This window comes from Aythya fuligula, chromosome 9 (genome assembly GCF_009819795.1).
Source record: "Aythya fuligula isolate bAytFul2 chromosome 9, bAytFul2.pri, whole genome shotgun sequence".
Classification (NCBI taxonomy): Eukaryota; Metazoa; Chordata; class Aves; order Anseriformes; family Anatidae; genus Aythya; species Aythya fuligula.
Window position 1 is genome coordinate 25,515,520 of NC_045567.1, and position 12,475 is coordinate 25,527,994.

Consider the following 12,475-nt stretch of genomic DNA (forward strand, 5'->3'; position numbering starts at 1 on the left):
TCCCAGTCCAGACAGACGTGGTGGAAGCCCCAAAGCAGCTTGTGGACATACACAAAACCTGAGCAGCCACAGCCTGGGACAGCTGATCCCAAGCCAATGTCCCTTCCAGCCTAACTGAGCCTGTTGCTCTCTGCATGTGAAGTACACACCTTTATTATCCCAAACAGACTGCTGCATTTGTTGGGAATTAAATACATTTAACCTGACACACAAGGTAGTATCAGTGCATTTGATCTGCAGTGAATTCCAACAACGTACTGCAAGAAGCTTTTGGAATGTATTTTTGGAAATACTGTTCATTCTTCCCAAATTAAAATTTTGAATGAACAGATGAAAGCTGGAAGGCGCAGAGACAGCAGGTAAGCTGGCCCTTAAACTGGTCACCTGCTCAGCCCCTGCCTGCTGCCTGATCTGCAGCAGGAACCCAAAGAGGAAGAGGGGTCAAGAGAGCAATTTGAAAGGAACTGGGTGTAAACACCACCCTACTTCAGAGTCCTTAAATGTTCTTTGAACAGCTCAGTTTTACTTTCACAGGTGTCTGCATGCTGCAAGAGGTGAGGAAAAGCTTTTTTAATATAGTCTAAAGGCTTTGACAACTCCATACATGAAGGCTTCACAACCCCTCACCCCCTCCAGTAGCAAGCCTGGTCGGAGCTGCACCAGCTGTCAGGCCTGGGCTGCCCAAGAAACCACTCACAGAGATGGGGTAGTCGCTCTGTTGTCCTTCCCCCCCGATTTCCTAGCGTATTCACTGCTAACAAGTACCATAAACCCACCATGCTTCTTCCCTACCACACGCTGAAACCCAGTACTTGGACATTCCCCAGCAACCTCCTGCCACAACTCAGCACTCCCGTTTAACACGCGATGACAACACATAACTTTTCCAGAGAGTTGTAAACAGAGACGCCGGGAGCTCTGCAGGTTCCCACACTATTTTCACAGTGCACTACCTTTTCCCATATACTTCCCACTTTGAGCCTTGTAAATCAAGTAAGGACACTAAACAAGTTTGCCACATTCGAAACGGGAAAGAACAAGTCTGGTTCGTGTAACCGTAAGCATGACACACCAGTGGTTCTCTGACTGAGCCAGTCTGTGTGCTGCTTTGGTCTCAAGACAAATTAGTGTTTTCACAATTATTATTATTACTGAATATCATTCTTTCCGGCTCTTGAGTATTTAACTGCTAGTTTGCCTAGAAGGCAGAAGAATACTAATTTGACTTCATAAGAAACAAACTTTTTTGTAGTATTAAGCAAAATTAACTGTATTTCAAATACTCAATTTGTTGAAAGAAAATTCAAAGCAAATATTTTTAAAACCACTTTGTCTTGGCTTCTTTATAATTATTGAATCAATGAGGTATTCATATTTCAATACCTTGAACTGTCAACATCTCTCAGACAGCTCTGCTAAACAGTCTAAATAGCCTGCAGAGCTTATTCAGCCTTAGTTACTCGTTTATTAGGGTATACATAGCTAATGGCCCCAGCTGTCAAATACTTTAGGTGACCATGTGGTATGATAACAATCCTTTCCTATGTCATATATAGAGATGAGAGGTTCTACATTCTACAGGTTACAAAAAATAAATTTATGGCTATCCCCAGAAACCACAGAAATGATCAAAAGATAAAATTAACCATAGAAACACAGAATTTGTACTCTTTGGTCTCAAAAATATGCATACCAGGAAAGCCTGCAGAATTATCACTTAGTATCATTGATTTTCCTGCTTAGCAGCAGGGATGCTAGCAAGATCACAGTAATGATTAAAAGAGCTCAATGCTACTTTGTTTAACAATGCTAAGAAAAACCCGCTGCATGTGCTAAATAGGCTTTGCTAACAAAAGCAGAATACTACCATCTGAATAGCTTTATTAAATGCTTTCCATTACATATATGCAGTCAATAAATTTAGAGTTGGCTTGTAGCAACTGCGAGTATTTCAGCAGAAACTTGTTTGTAACTAATTAAAGCCTTTAACAGGATTCACATTTTTAGTGAATTATGGTGTTTTCTTACTTGTTTGTTGTTTGTTTGTTGTTTTTTTTTTAAAAAAAAAAGAATTGCTAAATTTGTGTCTTAGCAAGCAATGCAATTGAGAAAGTTCATTTTATAGTCTTGTTCGTAAAACAAAGACCAATAACTGATCAGGACTTTCATGTTGTTCTTATAAGATTGCTACTTAAGGTTTGATCCCTACCACTCCCAACTTATTGAAAGGAACCATAAAGCACATATTCCACTTCAAGTTCACATGCTGTTAGGAGTTAAATCTACCTTTTAAGGCTTTCTGGTGGTGCCTCATTCAGAACAGCCTGATGCAGTGATACACATTAGCCTAAGTCCTAGCTTTTCTAGGACCTGCACTGGCATGGCTGCCACCACTATCAGGCATGGCCTAAGCCACCATTTCTGGGGACTGTGGAAAGTAGAAAGGCTTATACTGAACATGCAAACAAAAGAGGTGTGCTTGATCATTCCATCCAGCACATATTTAAAAAAAAAAAAAAATGTATCTTAAACGCTAAGATTATGAAATGCAAAGGAATTTGGGTTTCAAAGTTCAATTTAATTTCACTGTAAACTACATTGACATTTTTTCTTGTTAATTTCAACTCAGATCCTCTAACCAGTCTGCTGCCTGGCCACATGAGCCTACAAACACTTGTGCCAGCAAATGAAAATGGGAGATGTCAGGGAACCAGGGAAAACGATTCTGGCAGGAACATGAGTCTACACCTACTAAAACTGATGGAGAAAACATGACTTATGCATTTTTAAGCTGCTGGAGTTACTTTACACAAAACCTCAGTAAAAGCTAAACTGAGAGCCCAAGATTTTGATTGGTAACATTTGAGCAGTTGCAAATCTGTTGCTAAAAGAATATCCAGAATACTTTGTGTTGGTAAGAGAACGTACCACCTTGTATTTTGCAAAAAATACAAGAAGGGAAAAAAAGAAGAAAAACTTCAGCTGAATATTCCAGTAGCAAGTAAAAAGACTTGTTTCAGTACAGTCTCAGACACTGTTTGGCTGGCTGTGCAATGACTTAATACTCACAACTGACAGCTGACTCCACGTTGATCTCAGGGGCTTATAGTGAAAAACAACCTTTTCATCTGATTTCTGCTCTCGGGGCTCAGACTCTTCATCAGAATCTATATCCAGCGCTTTTTCTTTATAGTTCTGATATAACACATTGTTTTCTATAAAACAACAACAGCATGTCATTAATTGCTAGAAAGTTAGCTTAGTTGCTTTCAAAAAAAAAATTAAGTAACATTTAAACAATGAAAGAAATGAAAACGTCAATGTGCTGTTCACAAACTCCAAAAGACAAAGATAGTATCTTATTTAGGATGGACAATGGTGCAGTACAGTAACAATGGATCACTGTACCACTACCAAAAAAGATCCACACTGACTGAATTAAAGAACAGATGTGTCCTTTGTCAAGAAAAAACAGACAACAATTTTTTCTTCCTTGGTTTGCTGTACAATGTTTCATAATTAGCCAGCAATTTAAGAACGGAACAAGCGTGTCAGTAGAGCAGTCACTAATCCGGAGGTCTGGCTATTTTAATCGGAAGGACCATTGTAAGTCCAATACACGTCTACTTTTATTGCCAGCTTTAAAGCCTCTCTTCGCACTTCACTAAGTGAACAAAATAGCCCAAACTTCAGAAATCTCAAGTCAGAACTATTCAAAACAGAAACTTCAAAGGTTGCTTGAATAAGCATGGGGCCTATGAATCTGAAAATGAAACGTGCTTTTCACCTGTTCCAGTACTGCCAGCATTAAGTCAGTTACAACAATGGCAGAGACAGAGATGTGAAGCGTTCCCTTCCCATTTCTCATGAGGGTGAAACTGCCACCACACATCCATGGACTTACTGCCGGGCAAGTGTTTTTTGTGTGCTGAATTACTGGGAAAAGCAGCGAACTTGACAAAGCTCTGAATTAATGAATAGCATGAAAGGGCAGATACATGGGCAGTGATCCTCTGACACCTGAACTTGAAGGCTAGGTAGCAAGAAAAGTAAAGGATTAAGGAGTCAAGGAATTCACTCCAGCGGTCCCAGCATTTTTGATTATGACAAAGAGGGGGAAAAAGCTGCATTGACCTTGAACTTTGAGAGAAACAGTTCAGGGATCTGCTGCAGGGGACGACCCTCAACCTCTATGCTGATCCACAAAAGCTGTCTCACACCTGGCAGGAGTCACAGGAAACAGGCAGGAAGACAGTCCCAACCGGAGGGAAAGCCTTACCTATGTAATTCCATAGAGCTGTAAGGGCTGAGATAGACACATCAACCAATTCTTTTAAGAGGAACGGGAGTCTAATTTGAGAAGATACCCTTCAAACAAAAGCATGTTTGTAACCTGCCATTCCATATTCATCAAAATATTCATTGAAATATACCCAGTGCCAAAACTATGGTTCCATATTATGATCAATTTACTGAAAAACAACATACTTAGTCTTTGACCAAGTATTAAAGAATTGTGCAAAATGCTATTTAAGTTCACTTCTCTTGTGATTGAGCATCCCATCAAGTCTGTACAGAAAAGGGCTTACCTTCCCCATCAAATGTCCCTTGTCCTTTCAGCGTTTTCTTCTAACAAATTTAAGAGGAAAGAGATATACACATTAAAAGAAGAAAAATAATCAACAATAACAACAACTTCCACTTTATTCCAAATTAAAGGCCTTAATCTATAAACTTGTTATGTTGGAGAAGTATTTGTGGAAACAACTGTTTCATCAGAGAAACTGAAAAGCTACCACAGATTTTTCTATGCATATGTTGTTTATATATTTGTCCTGAATGTTTTATTGTTTTTATGCTTTCAAAAGCGTAACACATACTAACTTTACAAGAGCTCAGCGAACTTGTAACTCATTTCACTGTCTCTGGGCTTTGCTGCAAGGCTCTAAGGTGATCTGAGGGGATCTGAGTAGCTGTCTAAAGCATTCCATACACTCTGCAAAGAACAACCACATTAGGCATTTTGTAAATGAATGTTTACAAAATGAGCAAGACAAACCTTTGAAATACAACAGTTGTTTTGGTGCAACAATCTGGGTCTACGTAGTCAATTTCAAAAGTGCTACTGGCAGAAAGAGTTTTGTGTGTAAAGACAGGGCAATATCACAGCAGCCTACTTTAAACAGCTTCTTACTGTTACTGATAAATGTCTACTACCAAAACCGTACCAAAAAAGCTCCTTTCTCAGTAGTTCACAATTTGATCTATTGCTATTTTACCACTTGTCCCATTTTCACAAAAACTTCTGTAATTTTTAGTTTGGCTGAAAACTGTCAAAAAGCTGATAATTATTTTAACAGGTACAGCACTAGCCCTTTGCCTGGAGTACTTTATAACACATTTCCAAAACACTCTTCGGAAATTTACCAGGATGTTTACAAAAAAGTAACTTGCAGGTGTTGGAATTAAGCCACAAAAAAAGATAATCAAAGTGGCTCTGTCAATTTAAAAACCACACTGATTTTTTTTTTAAGTACTTTTACAGTAATGTCTCAGCCATCGTAGGGTGTAAGTTTATTTTTCTGTCAGTCCATTTTCTCTTACAGCCAGGACATAATAAACTCAATTTGACTCTTTTTTTTTTTTTTCCTGTTTATACTTTCTGGGGAACAGGTTTTATAATATCAATTTGATTGTGAAACTAAACCTAAACGTGCTGGGGAATCCAGCAGGAAATGCAAGCATGAGGCTGCTATTACCACATTTTTGAGCTGCCTAGATTTCAACAGAACTGTGTCCCTGAGGTCTCTGCCACTTCATTTTGGAAGCACCACTCGTATAAGTCATCTGTGGGACTCACCAATGACTACAAAAAGGCTGTTGCTAGCAAAAAAACAGGAATAAAAACAAGCACTTATGGACAACTAGAGAGTGCACCCTGTTCTAGCATGCAGTCTACAACACTCAAAGCGATCTGTCACTCACTGCTCAGCACAACTTACCTTTGTCCTCCCCAAGCTTGAGAATTTCTCTTTATCTTCAACAACCACTTTAAGGATGGGCTGAGACATCCTGTTCTTTTTCTTGAAATTGGACGAGCTGTCGAAGTCGATGCCGCTCACGACGGCTCTGCGGTACGAGGTGGAGCGCAAGCCGCGTCTCAGCGCCCCCGGGCTGTCCAGGTCCCCCTCGGCCTCCTCCTCGGCGTCGGCTACCAGGGGCACGCTGAGGCTCTCCACCATGCTGCGGACCTTGAGCACCCTCCTGTTCGCCTCCGCATTGTGGCCGCCGCTTTTGCTCGTCACCTTTATCTCGGACGCCAAGCTCTTGGGGATGATCTGCTGCTTGCCCACTTTGAGCGCAGCGGGGCTGTTGGTGCTCAGGACGACGGCTGGCTGCTCCGGGAGCTGCCCCTCGGGGGCCGGGCCCTGAGGAGTTAAGTCTTGCTCCGGGGAAATCGCCCGGGAGACGGCGGCGGGCCCCGCTGGCACTTGCTCGGGGTTCTTATAAGGCTGCCCGGGCTGCTCGCCGCTCGGGGAGCGCTCATTTCCAGCGGCCGAGAGCTGCGGGCCGGGGCTTGCGGCGCTCCGGTGCCGCGGGCTGGGAGCCCTCCGGGATCCCCGAGCCGGCTGCCGGCCCTGCGGGGCGGCCGTGCCGTTCTCCGCGAGCCCGAGGGGGCCGGCGGGGACCGGCGACGGGAGGCGAGGGGGCTGCTCGGGGCAGCCGGGGGGCCGCAGGGTCCCGTTGGGCGCCGGTGCCGGCTCGGAGCCGGAGCCGAAGCAGGGGGGCGCCGTCCGGGGCGCGGCGCCGGGCGGGCGGGTGCTGATGGTTTCAGCGGGCTGGGTGACGGTGAAGGCGCACCTGTCCTCCACCGGGAAGTCGGTGACGAGCACCCCGCTGGGGCTCTGGTACGACTGCGGCCGCGGCTTGCCCCCCCGGCCGTGCTGCCGCGGCGTCGCCCTCCTCTTCCACAGCGGCGCCGCGCTGCTGCCGCCCAGCTCGGCCTCGCTGCCCCCGTCCATCGCCGGCTCCTCGCCGCCGCCTCCAGGAGGAAGCAGCCCCACGGCTCGGCTCAGCTCAGCTCAGCACACCGCCAAAACCCCGCACGGCAGGCGCAGGGCCAGCGGAGGAGGGGACGGCCCGGCACGGGCAGGAGCTGCCCCGGCTCGCCCGCACCCCCGGGGCCGCGCTCCCCGCCGCCGGGCTCCGCTCCCACCTGCGAGCGCCCCGCTGCCGCCCCGGCCCCCCCCACCCCGGCCCCCGGAGGCTTCACCTCATCGCGGCGCCCCCCCCGGCCTTTGGAGGTGTTGTGGGGGGGTTACGGCGGCCGCCTCCCGCCCCACCTGCGGCTCGGTCCCGGCCTTTCCGCAGCCCTTTGCGGGCTGTCCCGGCTCGGCTCGGCTCGGCCCCGCCGCGCGGCTCCTCCCCTGCCCTCCGCCCTCGGGCCTGCGCCCAGCAGGTACCGGGAGCTCCCCGCAGGGCCCCGGGGCTGGTGAAGCGCCGGCTCTGAGAGCACAGGGGCCTCTCCGTGAATAAACGGCGTCACACCTCACCAAAACACGAATTAATTCCCCTCGCTGTTAACATAAAGACGGGTGTCCCCTGGGCTGCCAGGTCCGCAGAGCGCCTAAGTTCAGTGGGGAGAGGGCAGCACCCAGACCAGTTGGGATAGATGGCAGAGCTGGGCAGCCCGCAGGTGCTCCAGGCCTTTCCTCAAAGCCTACTACTTGTGGTAATCCTGCGAGGAATGCACCAGGACTCACCTCTCGTGCTGTGGGCAGCCCTGGTGCCGCCCTGCCACCCCTTCAGCCCCCAGGGGACACCAGATTTTTGCCCGGCCGCTCCTGCCACGGCTTCACTGGGTGCTCAGGTGCTGGGGGAAAGCAGGGAGTGGCTTTCTGGTACGAAAATGAGAAATGAATGGTGAATTTACTGGGAATTCTGGCAAATGTCAGCAAAACCTGTGCTATTAGGTAAGTTAGAAGAATCAAGTGGGATTTAAGAAGAAAAGCTGCACACGTGCTTCGTGTGGGGGCAGCGTGTGCTCGGCCCCTCACCTGCAGGCAGGACCTAGATGAGGCCTCGAGGGTCAGGACACCCACAGGTTGTGGGGAGCACCCAGGACACGGTGCTGACTGCCCCAGCACCACTCTGACCAGGGCAGGAGGCTCGCTGCAGGCAGGGTCCCAGCTGGCAATCTGTTTTACAAGCTATCACGTCACAGTATGCAGAGCATTCAGCACAAGTGTTTATTTAGTTCCACAATTACTTGTCAAAAAAACAAATTAGGATTGTTGCTTTCCTAGCCTTAAACCTCAAAACTGCATTACTTGTTGGGCTTCCCTCAGATGCAGGGAAGCTGGAATCCAGGTCTGATTTCCATCCCTGTGCAATGCATCTGGCCAGGAATGGCAGAACAGAAATACCCCGAATACCTGAGGATGCTTGGATCCTGGCCCTGGGATACTCTCCAACCCAGAGCGTTGGAGGTGGGAAAATCAGGCGCTGAAGAACGTGTGGTGCATACCTATGGCTGTTCATCTTGGCCTTCACTCTCAGCCTTTCTGCCACCCACAGCTGTGAAGCACTCAGGCCATTTACATCCCACTGAGCTCCAGGAAACAGCCAAGTAGCTCAGGCCAGCGGATGCTTTGTTACGCTGAACACCTTTCCTCCCACCTGGCTGCCAGGGCTGCCATCACCTCCAAGATGCAAACTTGATTTCTCCACAGACTTCAGCCTAAAAAGAGTAGCACACAAAGCTTTAATGTGGAGACCTGGGCCTATGGCCGATCTGTTTTACAGCACACAACAGCAACACCGCATGGTGAACACTTTGCTGGTGGAGCTCTGCCACCCAGCAACCACCCTGGGGCTTTCTTTAGGGCCCAAGGCTCAGGGGTTTGTAGCAGGGAGTTCTGGAGCCATGGGGAGAGGGACGCAGGGACGGGTGTGCTACGCAGCTGTGGCACAGACAGTCCCTGTACGGGCGCTGACAGCTTTGTCCATGGGGTAGGAAATACTCCCAAATTTAAAAAACCAGTTGAGTCACTACAGTTGGCAGGGACAAGGGGGGCTGTTTCATCTCTGTGAGAGTATGTTTTACCAAAAAATGCCACCAGGTTTCTGTTTGGGAGATGCCAAATATTAGACCAATTCTTGGGAAGTTTGAAAGCTGAGGTGATAGCTGTGTTTGTTACACGACAGGAATTTAGTTGCAAACAAGGAGAGAACTGTAGTGACAAGACCATCACCAGACTTGAAGGCAAACTATTGCAGAGGCTTGCTGACCGACCGTGCACTGGAAATGCATGGGTTAGGGGCTGGAGGAGAAGGTGCCAGACATGGCTGCGCATAGGCTGTTACACACTCCAGTGCATCAGTGCGTGCTTAACTTTGAGAGCACAAATTTTCCAACGCTAGTCAGCAAAACCACTTGCTTATTTAAAGATAGGCACCTGCTTGAGTTCCTGGCTGTACTTCAAGGGAGAAAAGCCAAAAGAAAAAAATAAATTGTTAGAATTTCAATTGCTCTTTTCTCCAGACTTCAAGAGTTCGTGTATCAATGAATTGGAAAAAAAAATAGAGTAGAGTAAAATTGCTTTATTACTCATCCAACCACATGTACACATGCATGAAATTTAGATAAATAAATTCTTCTGCCAGAAAAAAAATCCATGAAAAACAAAATAATTTGTAAGAATAAAATGAAGCAAGGCACATTAAAATTAAAACTGACAAATGTTTTGTCTCACTAATGAGACAAACCTTCAAATTGCCACACCAACTTCAAACAACCAAAGCATACACAGAAAAGCCACAGGCATAACCTAAAATGCTAGTTCAGTTGTCACTTAGGATTTCACAGCCTTATGCGGTAATTATAAATAAAACTCACACAGAGAATTCTTTCTAAAATTATCTCTTAACTTTCCACATGAAATTGCCAAGAAATTGGATACAGTTGCAGCATATTACTTAACTCATAAATCCTAATTATTAATAATTGAGGTAATCAGCTTTTACAAGATTATTCTGTCACACATACTTATTAACTATGATGCACTTACAAGAACAATTTTTACTTCTGAATGGCCACCTCAGCGTTCGATTTCATACCCTGGATAAAAGAAATAAGACTCACAATAAAATTAAAGTTGTAATAGAAGTAGAACCAACTATATAATTTAAGAGAAGAAGGAAATTGAAATGTAGTTATTAACACCTCATACAAAGTAAAGTCTCAGTGTAAAATCAGTAAGGTGCTTTTTTAGCTGAGAAAAATCTGAAATGAACTAAATAGAGGCAGGGAGAGTGTGCCTGTCTGTAGGGCTGGTTACAGACGAGGCTCAGCTGTTTGCCAAGTGTAAAACCCCAAACATTGCACACAGGGAAGAAATCTGCTAGTACAGCTTTCATCCCTGTCTTCACAGCAATCAGGTTACCCCAGTCAGTGCCTTGAACATTCACTAGTGAAAAATAAGTCAATCCTCTGTTTCCTAGCTAGTGCAAATGACCTAAAAGCTGACGTAATGAATCTGCACCAAACCAGAAAGCATTTCTGTACCTGCCTGCCACTAAACATGCCAATATTGCCCTTGCTACCCAGAAGACTGTTTATCATAGCTACTACCAGGCAGACAATTAAAAGGCATGCACAGATCTGTTCAGTGGTGAATGTGGTTATTCCCTGAAAATCCACCAAGGAAAATGAGGGATTATTCATCTTTCCCCACATTCAAATCAAGAGCATACTTTTCTCAGCCTGATAACCTCTTCCACAAACCTCAGTGCACCGGTAACTGAGTAAACTGGGACGGCTCGTGCATATGGGAGATCAGACCAGAGAGACTCCGGGTCTCTTTTCACGCTCAGCACTACACGTGTACTTCTGTGCTGGAAGTTACAAATATATTCAAAAGTTTTACCATGCTTAGCGCTTTTTACAAGGCCAGCCTTGTGCTACCAAACCACAAAGCAAATGCACAGAACTGCTGTCATATTATTCTTACTCCTTGTCTTCTTCTGGTACCACGTGCAGATGATTAGCTTCTTACGCATTAACAGCTTTTTCATGTTATCCCAATGGAATTTTAGAGCTGTGGAAGAGCAATCACTGCATTTATCTCACCTGTTATTTATTTCTCTAACACGTACACAAGATGAACTAAAAGGTTTAAAATCCAAATGAATTACACTGATTTATATGAACTGAATCTCCTAAGCATTAACTCTTCCAGAAAGTTACAATGTGCAATGTGACAGAAGAGAAAGAAAAATAATTGGGCATTATTTATGTTAAGTTTCAAAAAGCTTTCATATACATTGCTGAGCTCGTGTGTTGGGGGGGGCTCTAGTTCTTCAGCTTTGCAGACAACCTGGAGATATTCAGGAAAATTCTCTAGAAGTGTCTTTAAATAAAGGGACTTACATTGTTTGCTGCATCAATGCTTCTTAATCCATACTTTTATCAGTCCCCTCTCTCTCCCAGTTGTTTTGAGGACATAGGGAGATATGAAACAAGAAACAGTGCCCATGGAAACTGCAGCAGAAATAAACCCTATACATTTGCTGTGAGTTACATGGCTTCAAAATTATCCTTTTTCAAAGCCAGGTCCCATGCGCTGCACTGGCAGCTATGAGATATCAATATAAATATTCTCTTTAAGCTCTTTTCATGACTTCAGGCAGTCTGTTTACAGTTGCTTGGAAAAGAGCCAACTGTTCTCAGAAGATTAGTGCCAGTCTCCATCTCGTAATTAGCATGCATGAATGAATAAGACTCTCACTGTCTCCCAAAGCCCTGCCACGACAACAGGAGCGACAGAGGTCACCCCAAACTGAAGCGCAGACCAGATGCAAGTGTGCTGCAGCCAGGCCACTGGCAGAATGCTTCTGCTACTGCTTCCTGCGCTCTGGCAGGGCCACGAACTTCAAGGGAGCGGTGCCAGTGTGAGCAGGAGATCTGTGCTGAGGAGGACACTCGTTCCCCACCGCCACAGGCAGTCGCAGTGCACCGACAGCCCCGGCACCCAGCAGGGACACAGCCTCGCTCCTCTCCCTGCCCTGCCCGCTCTCTCCCGTCCTGCTACAGACTGTGAGAGATTTTGCTCTGGGTAACACTCAGCTAAATTGTAAATATAAATTGATCAGACAGCCAAAGGTGGGTTCCTTAATTCTTTCAGTTTTTCTCTCAATCGTTTTTGCTGTTGCTAAAATAATCAGCACAGGCAGAAAGCTCTGCAGCATTAGCTAAAAGCTTTCAGGGACAAAAAACCCCAACAGATTGCACTGCGGTAATATAGAACCTGTTGATGCCTGCATTCTAATTGCCTTCCTTTCAGCCAATGCATATGGAAACAAATGTTTCACTGCCAGCTTATTCTCTCCCTATCCCTTGCCCCAAAGCACCCCTCCTTTCTCACCACGGATGGTCCCAGTAAGGTCCAGCTGTGGGCACCTTGTAAAACCCATA

At 45.8% G+C, this 12,475-nt stretch overlaps 1 protein-coding gene across 1 annotated transcript in view; it reads right to left on the bottom strand.

The window, feature by feature from the left end:
- The window catches only part of ARHGEF26 (Rho guanine nucleotide exchange factor 26), a 48,199-nt gene extending 41,177 nt beyond the window's left edge, over positions 1-7,022 (bottom strand). The window contains exons 1-3 of the mRNA XM_032193304.1: positions 6,003-7,022; positions 4,590-4,629; positions 3,070-3,215 (exon numbers count right to left, since the gene is read on the bottom strand). Of these exons, the coding sequence (XP_032049195.1) occupies positions 3,070-3,215; positions 4,590-4,629; positions 6,003-7,022 (1,206 nt within the window). The remainder of the gene's footprint in view (positions 1-3,069; positions 3,216-4,589; positions 4,630-6,002) is intronic.
- Positions 7,023-12,475: the final 5,453 nt, after the last annotated feature.